The sequence below is a fragment of the Callionymus lyra genome, chromosome 6 (assembly GCF_982586985.1).
Source record: "Callionymus lyra chromosome 6, fCalLyr1.hap1.1, whole genome shotgun sequence".
NCBI classification, from domain to species: domain Eukaryota; kingdom Metazoa; phylum Chordata; class Actinopteri; order Syngnathiformes; family Callionymidae; genus Callionymus; species Callionymus lyra.
This window is the reverse complement of record NC_141823.1, coordinates 29,728-46,097: the sequence shown is the minus strand read 5'-3', so window position 1 is coordinate 46,097 and position 16,370 is coordinate 29,728. Positions and strand designations below refer to the sequence as shown.

The 16,370-nt window shown below is 33.6% G+C and overlaps 2 protein-coding genes across 3 annotated transcripts; one reads left to right on the top strand and one right to left on the bottom strand.

The window, feature by feature from the left end:
• Positions 1-1,406: 1,406 nt before the first annotated feature.
• On the top strand, positions 1,407-3,779 carry LOC148076131 (5-hydroxytryptamine receptor 4). Its single transcript, XM_087793762.1, has 2 exons — positions 1,407-2,208; positions 3,499-3,779. The coding sequence occupies exons 1-2, from the start codon at positions 1,437-1,439 to the stop codon at positions 3,777-3,779; spliced, it is 1,053 nt and encodes a 350-aa protein (XP_087649888.1). The 5' UTR covers positions 1,407-1,436.
• Positions 3,780-5,896: 2,117 nt separating this feature from the next.
• On the bottom strand, positions 5,897-16,085 carry cyb5b (cytochrome b5 type B). 2 transcript variants are annotated; one of them, XM_087793125.1, is made up of 5 exons: positions 15,714-16,085; positions 10,298-10,426; positions 9,958-9,981; positions 9,871-9,896; positions 5,897-6,485 (listed from the first exon to the last, which is right to left on the bottom strand). In XM_087793125.1, exons 1-5 carry the CDS (start codon positions 15,867-15,869, stop codon positions 6,398-6,400), a joined length of 423 nt encoding a protein of 140 aa, XP_087649251.1. In that variant the 5' UTR covers positions 15,870-16,085; the 3' UTR covers positions 5,897-6,397. The 2 variants fall into 2 exon arrangements, with proteins under 2 accessions (XP_087649251.1, XP_087649250.1); XM_087793124.1 differs by having other exon boundaries at positions 5,897-6,488; positions 15,714-16,083.
• Positions 16,086-16,370: the final 285 nt, after the last annotated feature.

Below are 16,370 nucleotides of genomic sequence, written 5' to 3'. Positions count from 1 at the left end.
ATCATGTGATCAATGAAACCATGTGATCAATCATCATGTGATCAATCATCATGTGATCAATGAAATCATGTGATCAATGAAACCATGTGATCAATCATCATGTGATCAATCATCATGTGATCAATGAAATCATGTGATCAATGAAACCATGTGATCAATCATCATGTGATCAATGAAATCATGTGATCAATCATCATGTGATCAATCATCATGTGATCAATCATCTTGTGATCAATGAAATCATGTGATCAATCATCATGTTATCAATGAAATCATGTGTTCAATCAATGAAATCATGTGATCAATGAAACCATGTGATCAATCATCATGTGATCAATGAAATCATGTGTTCAATCAATGAAATCATGTGATCAATGAAACCATGTGATCAAACATGTTATCAATGAAATCATGTGATCAATCATCATGTTATCAATGAAACCATGTGATCAATGAAACCATGTGATCAATCATCATGTGCTCAATGAAACCATGTGATCAATCATCATGTGATCAATCATCATGTGATCAATGAAACCATGTGATCAATGAAATCATGTGATCAATCATCTTGTGATCAATCATCATGTGATAAATGAAATCATGTGTTCAATCAATCATCATGTGATCAATGAAACCATGTGATCAATCATCATGTGATCAATCATCATGTGATCAATGAAATCATGTGATCAATGAAATCATGTGATCAATGAAATCATGTGATCAATCATCATGTGATCAATCATCATGTGATCAATGAAATCATGTGATCAATGAGATCATGTGATCAATCATCATGTGATCAATGAAATCATGTGATCAATCATCATGTGATCAATCATGTTATCAATGAAATCATGTGTTCAATCAATCACCATGTGATCAATGAAATCATGTGATCAATGAAATCATGTGATCAATGAGATCATGTGATCAATGAAATCATGTGATCAATGAAACCATGTGATCAATCATCATGTTATCAATGAAATCATGTGTTCAATCAATCATCATGTGATCAATGAAATCATGTGATCAATGAGATCATGTGATCAATGAAATCATGTGATCAATCATGTGATCAATCATCATGTGATCAATGAAATCATGTGATCAATGAAATCATGTGATCAATGAAACCATGTGATCAATCATCGTGTGATCAATGAAATCATGTGATCAATGAAATCAATACAAATCAATCAACAACATTTCAACTGTTCGTCCAACAATGTAACTTAAAAACTAATTAAAAAGAGATTTTTATTTTAGATTCAATAATATTATTGATTATTTATTCACAAACACAGTAGAAAGAAAAAGTTAATAACATGAATACTAATAAGCACAGGTAGCCACGCCCCCCGCTGATTGGCTCAGGTGTTGAAAACACTCACCTGGACGATGATTGACAGGACGTCTCTGTGAAGAACATGAACGCGTCCCTGAACCTCTCGGACGCCTGGCCCGGGTCTGACCCGGGTGAGAGCCTCAGGTCCCTGAAGATGGGCGTCATCGTGGTTCTGGGTCTGCTGGTCAGTCTGGGCAACATGTCGGTCCTGCTGGTCATCTGGTCCTCAGTCGCAGGCTGGTCCAGCAACTCGCGCTTCTTCCTGCTGTCCTTGACCGGCGCGGACTCTCTGTTCGGGCTCCTGGTCATGCCCTTGAACCTGGGGGTCAGTCTGCTCAGGGGTCACACGCACGCGCCGGACGCGCTTTGTCACGTGGTCGCCTTCGTCAACGCCACGGTGTACTCCACGTGCATGTTCTCGCTCACCTGCATCAGCCTGGAGAGATACCTGGCGGTCTTCTACCCGCTCACGTACACGCGCCTGCTGACCCGCAGACGCGCGCGCCTCATGCTAGCCTTCTCCTGGATCTTCCCGCCATTTCTGCTGCTCCCTATCTCGCTGCCCTGTGACGTCATCCAGGTGCGCTTCTCCGCGTCCTCGCTGGTGTGCAACCCGTCCTACTCCACGAACGTGGGCTACACGCTGAGCCTCACGTGCCTCATCTTCTTCCCCTGCTCCGGACTCATCACCTTCGCCAACATGCGGCTCTGGTGCGCCGCCAGGCGGCAGAGGCTGAAACTGCGCCAGTACCAGAGAAGTCGCGGACACAACGTGGCCTCCAGGGTTCTGGTCCCGGTCATGGCCGCGTATTACACCTGCTGGACCCCCTGCATGGCAGCCATGATCTACAACGGTGAGAGAATTATTATTAGAATTATTAGAATTATTATCAGAATTATTATTAGAATTATTATTATTAGAATTATTATTATTATTATTATCAGAATTATTATTAGAATTATTATTAGAATTATTATTAGAATTATTATTATTATTATTATAAGAATTATTATAAGAATTATTAGACTTATTATAAGAATTATTATAATGATTCATTATATTATTGTTAGTAGTTAAAAAACATATTTTAATATTGTTAGTAGTTAAAATATACATTTAATTATTGTTGAGTTGTGACAGTCCAGGTGCACAGATGTGACAGCTGTCAATCATCCTCATAAGTGTCACATGATAAAGATCAGATCAGACGCTGCTGTGATCAGAGACGAAGACTCTGTTGGTTCTGAAGTAAACATTCAAAGTAAGTGTTGATGTCGTGAACATCTCTCAGGTGAACATCAATGACACGAAGATCACATGATGTCACACCTGCTGACCTTTGACCTTATTATTGTGTAGTGATTTGTAAACACTCACATAATGTGTATCTATTGAGTGGATGTTCACTGATTATTCACCAACATCTGGATCTTAAAGCTGATAATTATCAACTAATGTTGTGTATTTTATCTTAACTTAAAAAAAATATTCTCGTAACAAAGTGAAATATGAATTAAAATGTTAATTTCTAATCGAGTCAAACATTAATTTAGTGCATTCTTGGAGCAACACAAACTCTACACACGTTCAGGAGCAGGTGTAGAGTTTGTGTTGATCTGATGTGTTACACACAATGGTTGTGCGCACACTTCATGAATGTGAATTTACTCTTTGACTTATTAAAATAGTGTGAAACTGACTTGGTTTGAGTTGAAGAAACAAAAGCTAGATTTATTGTTTCACTGAAAGTCGAAACATCTTGATGAGAATCTGACGCAGAAATGAACGACGAGTTCTTCGAAACTAGTTTTGTGAACTTTATAAATGATTCTTACATTCCTGACACTTTAGATCTGCTTTCATACAACAATCCATCGACATGATTGACGACCAAATGTAATTAAAGGGTTAACTAACCTTCTGGAGCGTCTTCATCGTCAGAGTGAACCTTGATTATCTTTGAAAACATGTTTTCTTCTCACGACAACCAGACATTTTGTCAAATCATTTGGTTTTTTCTCTGGAACAAGCAAGAAACATCCCATAATCCTTGATCCGCAGTTAAGATGATAAACATGAAAAAGGTTTGAGATGAAAAAAAGTTGAAAACCTCTGACATTAAATCCTGTTTGTTTCTTCTCAGCCGTCACTGGTCACTCCGTCCCCGAGTGGCTGGAGTTCGTGGTGGTCTGGCTGCCGACGTCCAACGGGTTCCTCAACTGCATCTTTTATTTCTGGATCAACAGAAGCTTCCGCAGAAAGTTCCGAACGATCCTTCACAGGCTGGTCCTGGTTCAGTGCCCCGGACTGGCCGACACTCTGGGGTTCGTCCCGGAGACCCCGTTGGAGTGGGTCCTGGGCCCCAACATCCACGAGCGATCTTCAAGTGTTTCCTCCACGTGCACACTCTTGTCCGTGGCCTGAGGGTCTCGACGACGTGGATCCAGTCTGTCGTCGAAGGGATTGAACTCAGGGACAGTTTTCTATCATTTGGTTCATTTAGATTATTTTATGTTTTAGACGTTGTTCTGTTGAATGGAACGAATGTCGTTTCGTAACTTATTTTCTTTTCCTTTTATTCACCGCGAGAACATCTTCAGCTCGAGTTCTTTTATGACTTTTATGTGACGATGATAAATTGTGTCCATTTTTCTGCTTGGACTTAAATCCTGATTGAGTTTCTTGGAATGATCTGGACGGCAGTGAAGATGGTTCACTTCTTCTCTCCTCCTGGAGATGTAACGACACAATTTAACCTTCAATCACAGAAGCGTTTCATATCAAGCGTGTGAAGTCATGAAGCAATATCTCTGCAAATGTCGTGACCTCTGTGCCAGATCTGAGGCGCCTCCTGAAGCTTGAGTCCTTGAGGACCTCCATGATCGTCTGAGTCTCGATGCTTTAATGCTCTGATCCGACCAAGAAGACCATGTTAAAACTATGGTCTCGAGGTCCAGGAGAGACTCCAGTGATGATCAATAATCAAGATAACATTTTTGTACTTTTGTATATATATGTATAGCCTATAAATATTGTAAAAATAAATTAATAAAGCATTAGTTGTTTGTAAATTTGTCAACTTTCTTTTCTAAGGTCCACTTGTTTAAACATATTCTTTATAGATTTCTACAGCCTTGAATGATTCTGACGAGTTCGTCTGACGGAACCTTTAGTTCGAGCGAGAGTTGAAGCTTCGATCAAACGAGTGTCTTTGAGAACAAAGTAGTTTGTTCTAAAGTTCTTAACAGTTCTGTGAGGCTGCAGTTCTGACAGTGACCACCAGGTTGGAAATGTAACTGTAAACGTCACTCAAACGTCACTGACTTGATAAATTAAGATGGCGTCAGTTTTATAAATAATATATACCTCATATCTTTGTGTTGCAGCAGTAAAAGTATTGCGTTGATTATAATCAAGTGTTTTTAGCTGCTTTATAACAAAGAAAGTGATGTTGGATTTAAAAAGTTCTCTAATGTTTTGAGTTGAATTGATCTGTAAAGTAAACGTCAGATGTTTCCATGTTTGCATCATTGAAGTGTGTGAGGGTTTACAATAGTTTGACTTATATTTAATAAAATATAGATTCATTGATTATGAGGGCGCACAGTGGTTGCTGGTTTAATTCCAGGCCGAGGCAACCTTCCTGTGTGAGTGTGTTCTCCAGTGTTGCGTGGGTTTACTACAGGCACTCAGGTTTCCTCCCACAGTCCAAAAACATAAAAATAATTGAGAACTTTGTGTGAATGATTGTCTGTCTTTGTGTGTCCAGTGACAGACTGGCGTTCTGTCCAGGGTGTCCCCTGCCCCTCACCCTATGACTCTGGGATAGACTGCTGGGATTCATCTGCACTCATTCAGTTCTAATAAAGTTTTCATTGGTTCTGGTGATGAAATGAACTCTATTGACCGAGTCGACTCATGACCTCAGTTTAACTCTGAGTCAAACCGTCATGTCGAGGGTCGAGTCTTCCATCTGAGGAACCAGAGTGAGTCCGGGGCCACAAGATCAGCTCTGATGGTTCTGATCCAGATCTCAACCTTCAACCAGTCAAGAGTCAGTTTCTCTTCATCCTTCACTTGAAATGTGACTTTCTTAAAAAACACTTGTTTTTACTCGCATTTCTATGAGATGAACTCTGATCAAAAACATTTGTTTTTCACTATTTTTCTTTTCTCCCGGAGCTTCTGGACTTGATTGACAGTCGATGGAGACTTGAGGTGATGTTTCCCTCTAGTGGCCGCTACTGGTAAGTTCAGTGACGTGACGGATCACGTGACTCATCTGCACAGCCATGGACACGAAGATAAGAAGAAGAAAAGAAGACAGTGACGTGAACCAGCAAAACAAACGTCTTTAAAACAACTTTCCATGAAACACAGGTTAGTTCTGGAGCAAAACTTAATTTAAAAAACAATCAATTAAGTTTTTCCTTATCTTACCTAAAAGAGGGAAAACTGGCTTCAGACGGAAAAGTACTCGCAGGTATCATAGTATTGTTACAGTCGTTGGAATATTGACGACAAAAGGCAGACTTTTGAGAACCTCTTTAATGAACCAGTAAAACAAAAGCATCAAATATACTTCATGGAATTCCTTTGAAATGGCTTCAGTTCACGAGCGGATCCTTCGTGACTCGACTTAAGCTTCTGAACGTCAGACAGAAACTCATGAACGTTTAACAAATAAATACAGAAAAGGCAAATGTTTACGACTCGTCTGTGAAACATGTTCTTTGCAGAGCAATATTTGTGTTGGATTCAGAGCAGCTCGTGACGTCTACACTTAAACAAGTAAACTCTGCTCACAAACATGTTGTACAAGTTTCCTCCACAGTCACACGGGATTAAAGTTATTGACTCGTTATGAGAAGAAAACACGAGTCGGTTCACATGTAACGAGTCAAACAGAGAAATGCAGGCGACATTTGAAGTCAATAAAAATAAGGCTTTTTTAAAATTCCAGCATAAATGAAGTGAAATCATTGAATCCTCGTCTCTCTATGCAAGTGTTAGTCCATCGAGTCGGAGGTCAAGGTCACGGATCAGGATCGGTGCTCGGCATAGAAGCGATACATGACGCCTACAGCAGTGGCAGCGATGGCAGGAATGATCCACGTCATCCAGGAGCTCCTGCTGTTGAGGCAACATGTTGACACTTAACCTGTCATTATCACATCAACAACATAAACTAAACAACTCATGAGGAAACACAAACTAAACAACTCATGATGAGGAAACACAAACTAAACAAGTCATGATGAGGAAACACAAACTAAACAAGTCACGATGAGGAAACAAACTAAACAAGTCATGATGAGGAAACACAAACTAAACAAGTCATGATGAGGAAACACAAACTAAACAAGTCATGATGAGGCAACACAAACTAAACAAGTCATGATGAGGAAACACAAACTAAACAAGTCATGATGAGGCAACACAAACTAAACAAGTCATGATGAGGCAACACAAACTAAACAACTCATGAGGAAACACAAACTAAACAACTCATGATGAGGAAACACAAACTAAACAAGTCATGATGAGGCAACACAAACTAAACAAGTCATGATGAGGAAACACAAACTAAACAAGTCATGATGAGGAAACACAAACTAAACAAGTCATGATGAGGAAACACAAACTAAACAAGTCATGATGAGGCAACACAAACTAAACAAGTCATGATGAGGAAACACAAACTAAACAAGTCATGATGAGGCAACACAAACTAAACAAGTCATGATGAGGAAACACAAACTAAACAAGTCATGATGAGGCAACACAAACTAAACAAGTCATGATGAGGAAACACAAACTAAACAAGTCATGATGAGGCAACACAAACTAAACAAGTCATGATGAGGAAACACAAACTAAACAAGTCATGATGAGGCAACACAAACTAAACAAGTCATGATGAGGAAACACAAACTAAACAAGTCATGATGAGGAAACACAAACTAAACAACTCATGATGAGGCAACACAAACTAAACAACTCATGATGAGGAAACACAAACTAAACAAGTCATGATGAGGAAACACAAACTAAACAAGTCATGAGGAGGAAACACAAACTAAACAACTCATGAGGCAACACAAACTAAACAACTCATGAGGCAACACAAACTAAACAAGTCATGATGAGGCAACACAAACTAAACAACTCATGAGGCAACACAAACTAAACAACTCATGAGGCAACACAAACTAAACAAGTCATGATGAGGAAACACAAACTAAACAAGTCATGATGAGGAAACACAAACTAAACAAGTCATGATGAGGAAACACAAACTAAACAAGTCATGATGAGGAAACACAAACTAAACAACTCATGATGAGGAAACACAAACTAAACAAGTCATGATGAGGAAACACAAACTAAACAAATCATGATGAGGAAACACAAACTAAACAAGTCATGATGAGGCAACACAAACTAAACAAGTCATGATGAGGAAACACAAACTAAACAAGTCATGATGAGGAAACACAAACTAAACAAGTCATGATGAGGCAACACAAACTAAACAAGTCATGATGAGGCAACACAAACTAAACAACTCATGATGAGGAAACACAAACTAAACAAGTCATGATGAGGAAACACAAACTAAACAAGTCATGATGAGGAAACACAAACTAAACAAGTCATGATGAGGAAACACAAACTAAACAAGTCATGATGAGGCAACACAAACTAAACAAGTCATGATGAGGAAACACAAACTAAACAAGTCATGATGAGGAAACACAAACTAAACAAGTCATGATGAGGAAACACAAACTAAACAAGTCATGATGAGGAAACACAAACTAAACAAGTCATGATGAGGAAACACAAACTAAACAAGTCATGATGAGGAAACACAAACTAAACAAGTCATGATGAGGAAACACAAACAAGTCATGATGAGGAAACACAAACTAAACAAGTCATGATGAGGAAACACAAACTAAACAAGTCATGATGAGGAAACACAAACTAAACAAGTCATGATGAGGCAACACAAACTAAACAAGTCATGATGAGGCAACACAAACTAAACAAGTCATGATGAGGAAACACAAACTAAACAAGTCATGATGAGGAAACACAAACAAGTCATGATGAGGAAACACAAACTAAACAAGTCATGATGAGGAAACACAAACTAAACAAGTCATGATGAGGAAACACAAACTAAACAAGTCATGATGAGGAAACACAAACTAAACAAGTCATGATGAGGCAACACAAACTAAACAAGTCATGATGAGGAAACACAAACTAAACAAGTCATGATGAGAAACAAACTAAACAAGTCATGATGAGGAAACACAAACTAAACAAGTCATGATGAGGAAACACAAACTAAACAAGTCATGATGAGGCAACACAAACTAAACAAGTCATGATGAGGCAACACAAACTAAACAACTCATGATGAGGAAACACAAACTAAACAAGTCATGATGAGGAAACACAAACTAAACAAGTCATGATGAGGAAACACAAACTAAACAAGTCATGATGAGGCAACACAAACTAAACAACTCATGATGAGGAAACACAAACTAAACAACTCATGATGAGGAAACACAAACTAAACAAGTCATGATGAGGAAACACAAACTAAACAAGTCATGATGAGGAAACACAAACTAAACAAGTCATGATGAGGCAACACAAACTAAACAAGTCATGATGAGGAAACACAAACTAAACAAGTCATGATGAGGAAACACAAACTAAACAAGTCATGATGAGGCAACACAAACTAAACAAGTCATGATGAGGAAACACAAACTAAACAAGTCATGATGAGGCAACACAAACTAAACAACTCATGATGAGGAAACACAAACTAAACAGGTCATGATGAGGAAACACAAACTAAACAGGTCATGATGAGGAAACACAAACTAAACAAGTCATGATGAGGAAACACAAACTAAACAAGTCATGATGAGGAAACACAAACTAAACAGGTCATGATGAGGAAACACAAACTAAACAAGTCATGATGAGGAAACACAAACTAAACAAGTCATGATGAGGAAACAAACTAAACAAGTCATGATGAGGAAACACAAACTAAACAAGTCATGATGAGGAAACACAAACTAAACAAGTCATGATGAGGAAACACAAACTAAACAAGTCATGATGAGGAAACACAAACTAAACAAGTCATGATGAGGAAACACAAACTAAACAAGTCATGATGAGGAAACACAAACTAAACAAGTCATGATGAGGAAACACAAACTAAACAGGTCATGATGAGGAAACACAAACTAAACAAGTCATGATGAGGAAACACAAACTAAACAAGTCATGATGAGGAAACAAACTAAACAAGTCATGATGAGGAAACACAAACTAAACAAGTCATGATGAGGAAAAGCAAACTAAACAATTAAGGCTTCAAGTCACGATCATCTGTTTAATAAGAGGTTTTAAACAACAAATTCAATAATAAAGGCTCAGTAAACAACAACAACAACAGGACTTGATAAAAACTCACCCGTCGTCTGCAGAACTTGTTTGTTTCTGTTGACGAATAATTGACAGAATAAATGCGTCTTATTGATGAAAAGGACAAAAGTCGTACCTGAACGATCTTCCGTCGGTCGTCCTGCAGGTTAAACACACGATGAGTTTCTCAAAATGACGACTTGAATCAAAACAAAATATTAAACTGTTGCGTCTGGATTTCTCCTCCAAACAAGGTCAGAGCAACAGATGTTGTCAGAAGCTCTGGTGTGAGGAGCAGATGTTGTCAGAAGCTCTGGTGTGAGGAGCAGATGTTGTCAGAAGCTCTGGTGTGAGGAGCAGCTTCTTCAGACTCAAATATATTCAATAAACGTCTGGATCCATACGTGAGATTTTCCCGATCATATTGACGAAAAAAACTGAAGTTTAAATCCAGTAAAAGCCATAAATGTTGTTACCAGGTGAAGATCTCCAACATAAAACTGCTCCAGCATGTCTCTGGCGTCCACAGAGTGACCGACGTCCTCGAAGCTCTCGGTGGCGTCACAGCCGGCCTGTTCCAGCAGAACCTCCTCGCCTCCAGGATGCTGCAGCAGAACGGGTTTGGATTTAACACATGATTCATACATTTGAACCTTCAGGACCAGGTTTGTTAATATTCAACTCAACCCTAGAAGATCATATCATAAATATTCAACTCAACCCTAGAAGATCATATAATAAATATTCAACTCAACCCTAGAAGATCATATCATAAATATTCAACTCAACCCTAGAAGATCATATAATAAATATTCAACTCAACCCTAGAAGATCATATAATAAATATTCAACTCAACCCTAGAAGATCATATAATAAATATTCAACTCAACCCTAGAAGATCATATCATAAATATTCAACTCAACCCTAGAAGATCATATCATAAATATTCAACTAAACCCTAGAAGATCATATCATAAATATTCAACTCAACCCTAGAAGATCATATCATAAATATTCAACTCAACCCTAGAAGATCATATAATAAATATTCAACTCAACCCTAGAAGATCATATAATAAATATTCAACTCAACCCTAGAAGATCATATAATAAATATTCAACTCAACCCTAGAAGATCATATAATAAATATTCAACTCAACCCTAGAAGATCATATCATAAATATTCAACTCAACCCTAGAAGATCATATCATAAATATTCAACTCAACCCTAGAAGATCATATCATAAATATTCAACTCAACCCTAGAAGATCATATCATAAATATTCAACTAAACCCTAGAAGATCATATCATAAATATTCAACTCAACCCTAGAAGATCATATCATAAATATTCAACTCAACCCTAGAAGATCATATAATAAATATTCAACTCAACCCTAGAAGATCATATAATAAATATTCAACTCAACCCTAGAAGATCATATCATAAATATTCAACTCAACCCTAGAAGATCATATCATAAATATTCAACTCAACCCTAGAAGATCATATCATAAATATTCAACTCAACCCTAGAAGATCATATCATAAATATTCAACTAAACCCTAGAAGATCATATAATAAATATTCAACTCAACCCTAGAAGATCATATCATAAATATTCAACTAAACCCTAGAAGATCATATAATAAATATTCAACTCAACCCTAGAAGATCATATAATAAATATTCAACTCAACCCTAGAAGATCATATCATAAATATTCAACTCAACCCTAGAAGATCATATAATAAATATTCAACTCAACCCTAGAAGATCATATCATAAATATTCAACTCAACCCTAGAAGATCATATCATAAATATTCAACTCAACCCTAGAAGATCATATAATAAATATTCAACTCAACCCTAGAAGATCATATAATAAATATTCAACTCAACCCTAGAAGATCATATAATAAATATTCAACTCAACCCTAGAAGATCATATAAGAAATATTCAACTCAACCCTAGAAGATCATATAAGAAATATTCAACTCAACCCTAGAAGATCATATAAGAAATATTCAACTCAACCCTAGAAGATCATATAATAAATATTCAACTCAACCCTAGAAGATCATATAATAAATATTCAACTCAACCCTAGAAGATCATATAATAAATATTCAACTAAACCCTAGAAGATCATATAATAAATATTCAACTCAACCCTACAAGATCATATAATAAACATTCAACTAAACCCTAGAAGATCATATAATAAATATTCCACTAAACCCTAGATGATCATATAATAAATATTCCACTAAACCCTAGAAGATCATATAATAAATATTCAACTAAACCCTAGAAGATCATATAATAAATATTAAACTCAACCCTAGAAGATCATATAATAAATATTCAACACAACCCTAGAAGATCATATAATAAATATGCAACTAAACCCTAGAAGATCATATAATAAATATGCAACTAAACCCTAGAAGATCATATAATAAATATTCAACTAAACCCTAGAAGATCATATAATAAATATTCAACTCAACCCTCGAAGATCATATAATAAATATTCAACTCAACCCTAGAAGATCATATAATAAATATGCAACTAAACCCTAGAAGATCATATAATAAATATTCAACTAAACCCTAGAAGATCATATAATAAATATTCAACTCAACCCTCGAAGATCATATAATAAATATTCAACTCAACCCTAGAAGATCATATAATAAATATTCAACTAAACCCTAGAAGATCATATCACTGGTTGATCAACCAGTGAAGTTTCTACTCAAGACCTTCAGACACATAAGAAAAGATTCTTTGTCACTTTAACTTGAATCATCGCCTCGAGGTCCAACGGTTTCTCAACAGTTATAGTGTTTAGTTAAGTTTGTGTAAATAATTATATTTGTAGATCTTTTCCAGACCAGGGTCACAAAGCGCTTAATAACTATATAATACACAATATTATAGTACAATAATACCTAACTATATACTACACAATATTATAGTACAATAATATCAAACTATATAATACACAAATATAATACACAATAATATCAAACTACATAATACACAATAATATCAAACTATATAATACACAAATATAAAACACAATAATAACAAACTATATAATAGACAAATATAAAACACAATAATATCAAACTATATAATACACAAATATAATACACAATAATATCAAACTATATAATACACAAATATAATACACAATAATATCAAACTATATAATACACAAATATAATACACAATAATATCAAACTATATAATACACAAATATAATACACAATAATATCAAACTATATAATACACAATAATATCAAACTATATAATACACAAATATAAAACACAATAATATCAAACTATATAATACACAATAATATCAAACTATATAATACACAAATATAATACACAATAATATCAAACTATATAATACACAAATATAAAACACAATAATATCAAACTACATAATACACAAATATAAAACACAATAATATCAAACTATATAATACACAAATATAAAACACAATAATATCAAACTATATAATACACAAATATAAAACACAATAATATCAAACTATATAATACACAAATATAAAACACAATAATATCAAACTATATAATACACAATAATATCAAACTATATAATACACAATAATATCAAACTATATAATACACAAATATAAAGCACAATAATATCAAACTATATAATACACAAATATAATACACAATCATATCAAACTATATAATACACAAATATAATACACAATCATATCAAACTATATAATACACAAATATAATACACAATAATATCAAACTATATAATACACAAATATAAAACACAATAATATCAAACTATATAATACACAAATATAAAACACAATAATATCAAACTTAATAATACACAAATATAAAACACAATATCAAACTACATAATACACAAATATAAAACACAATAATATCAAACTATATAATACACAATAATATCAAATGATATAATACACAAATATAAACACAATAATATCAAACTATATAATACACAAATATAATACACAATAATATCAAACTTAATAATACACAAATATAAAACACAATATCAAACTACATAATACACAAATATAAAACACAATAATATCAAACTACATAATACACAAATATAAAACACAATAATATCAAACTATATAATACACAAATATAAAACACAATATCAAACTATATAATACACAAATATAAAACACAATAATATCAAACTACATAATACACAATAATATCAAACTATATAATACACAAATATAAAACACAATAATATCAAACTACATAATACACAAATATAAAACACAATAATATCAAACTATATAATACACAATAATATCAAACTATATAATACACAAATATAATACACAATAATATAAAACTATATAATACACAATAATATCAAACTATATAATACACAAATATAAAACACAATAATATCAAACTATATAATACACAAATATAAAACACAATAATATCAAACTATATAATACACAAATATAAAACACAATAATATCAAACTATATAATACACAATAATATCAAACTATATAATACACAATAATATCAAACTATATAATACACAAATATAAAGCACAATAATATCAAACTATATAATACACAAATATAATACACAATCATATCAAACTATATAATACACAAATATAATACACAATCATATCAAACTATATAATACACAAATATAATACACAATAATATCAAACTATATAATACACAAATATAAAACACAATAATATCAAACTATATAATACACAAATATAAAACACAATAATATCAAACTTAATAATACACAAATATAAAACACAATATCAAACTACATAATACACAAATATAAAACACAATAATATCAAACTATATAATACACAATAATATCAAATTATATAATACACAAATATAAACACAATAATATCAAACTATATAATACACAAATATAATACACAATAATATCAAACTTAATAATACACAAATATAAAACACAATATCAAACTTAATAATACACAAATATAAAACACAATAATATCAAACTATATAATACACAAATATAAAACACAATAATATCAAACTACATAATACACAAATATAAAACACAATAATATCAAACTATATAATACACAAATATAAAACACAATATCAAACTACATAATACACAAATATAAAACACAATAATATCAAACTACATAATACACAAATATAATACACAATAATATCAAACTATATAATACACAAATATAAAACACAATAATATCAAACTACATAATACACAAATATAAAACACAATAATATCAAACTACATAATACACAAATATAATACACAATAATATCAAACTATATAATACACAAATATAAAACACAATAATATCAAACTATATAATACACAAATATAAAACACAATAATATCAAACTACATAATACACAAATATAATACACAATAATATCAAACTATATAATACACAAATATAAAACACAATAATATCAAACTACATAATACACAAATATAAAACACAATAATATCAAACTACATAATACACAAATATAATACACAATAATATCAAACTATATAATACACAATAATATCAAACTATATAATACACAAATATAAAACACAATAATATCAAACTACATAATACACAAATATAATACACAATAATATCAAACTACATAATACACAAATATAAAACACAATAATATCAAACTACATAATACACAAATATAATACACAATAATATCAAACTATATAATACACAAATATAAAACACAATAATATCAAACTACATAATACACAAATATAAAACACAATAATTATATACAGTATCATCGCAGACTTCTCAACATCTCACCTCCTCAAGGAACTTCGTGATGTCGTAGATCTTCTCGTGGATCACGAGCCAAGCGTCGGAACTTAAGTTGTGTTTTCGAATCTCGTCCATCTTGTAATATTTCACGCCATCGTCGACACTTCCTGCTTCCAGCGCGTCCTTGGAATCTTCAACCATCTTCAACAGTGTTAGCAGTGTTAGCAATGTTAGCTCGTGTTAGCCGACAGCTAGCTTCTCCCTCGATGCTGCTCGTGAGACTGACGTGGTTCCGGCGGAAGGTTCGGGTGGTTCGGATGGTTCGGACCAGTGACACCGGCGGCACCGGTTCTGACATGAAAAACAAGTTTATCGAGGTCCAGGCAGGAATCGAACCGATGACGTAGGCAATTGTACTGCGAAGTTCCGCGTCCACTGGCCAATCAGAGCGTTCTGTTGCTTGAGACATCCAATCAGCATAAACCACTCGATGATCGCACGTCCGGTGTTTATCAAGCAGTTCATATTTGCGCAGTCGCTGCGCATACATAATAAAACCTTTGCATATTTAAAAAATATAAATAATTGGACGTGTCTTTAGCTTATGAAAACAAGCACTAACGAACCTTTTAACTCTATTATTTAGAACGAATCACCCTAATGTACAACGTACATTAAAATAATGATTACATCTATACAATG

What these genes read in the sequence shown, in the direction of transcription:
- LOC148076131 (XM_087793762.1), top strand. Translation starts at nt 1,437, where the DNA reads ATGAACGCGTCCCTGAACCTCTCGGACGCCTGGCCCGGGTCTGACCCG. An exon ending in GGCAGCCATGATCTACAACG is followed by an intron (nt 2,209 to 3,498) that starts GTGAGAGAATTA and finishes GTTTCTTCTCAG; the next exon opens with CCGTCACTGGTCACTCCGTC.
- cyb5b (XM_087793124.1), bottom strand. Translation starts at nt 15,869, where the DNA reads ATGGTTGAAGATTCCAAGGACGCGCTGGAAGCAGGAAGTGTCGACGAT. An exon ending in ATGTTGGAGATCTTCACCTG is followed by an intron (nt 9,982 to 10,297) that starts GTAACAACATTT and finishes TTTAACCTGCAG; the next exon opens with GACGACCGACGGAAGATCGT. An exon ending in ACCGACGGAAGATCGTTCAG is followed by an intron (nt 9,897 to 9,957) that starts GTACGACTTTTG and finishes ATTCGTCAACAG; the next exon opens with AAACAAACAAGTTCTGCAGA.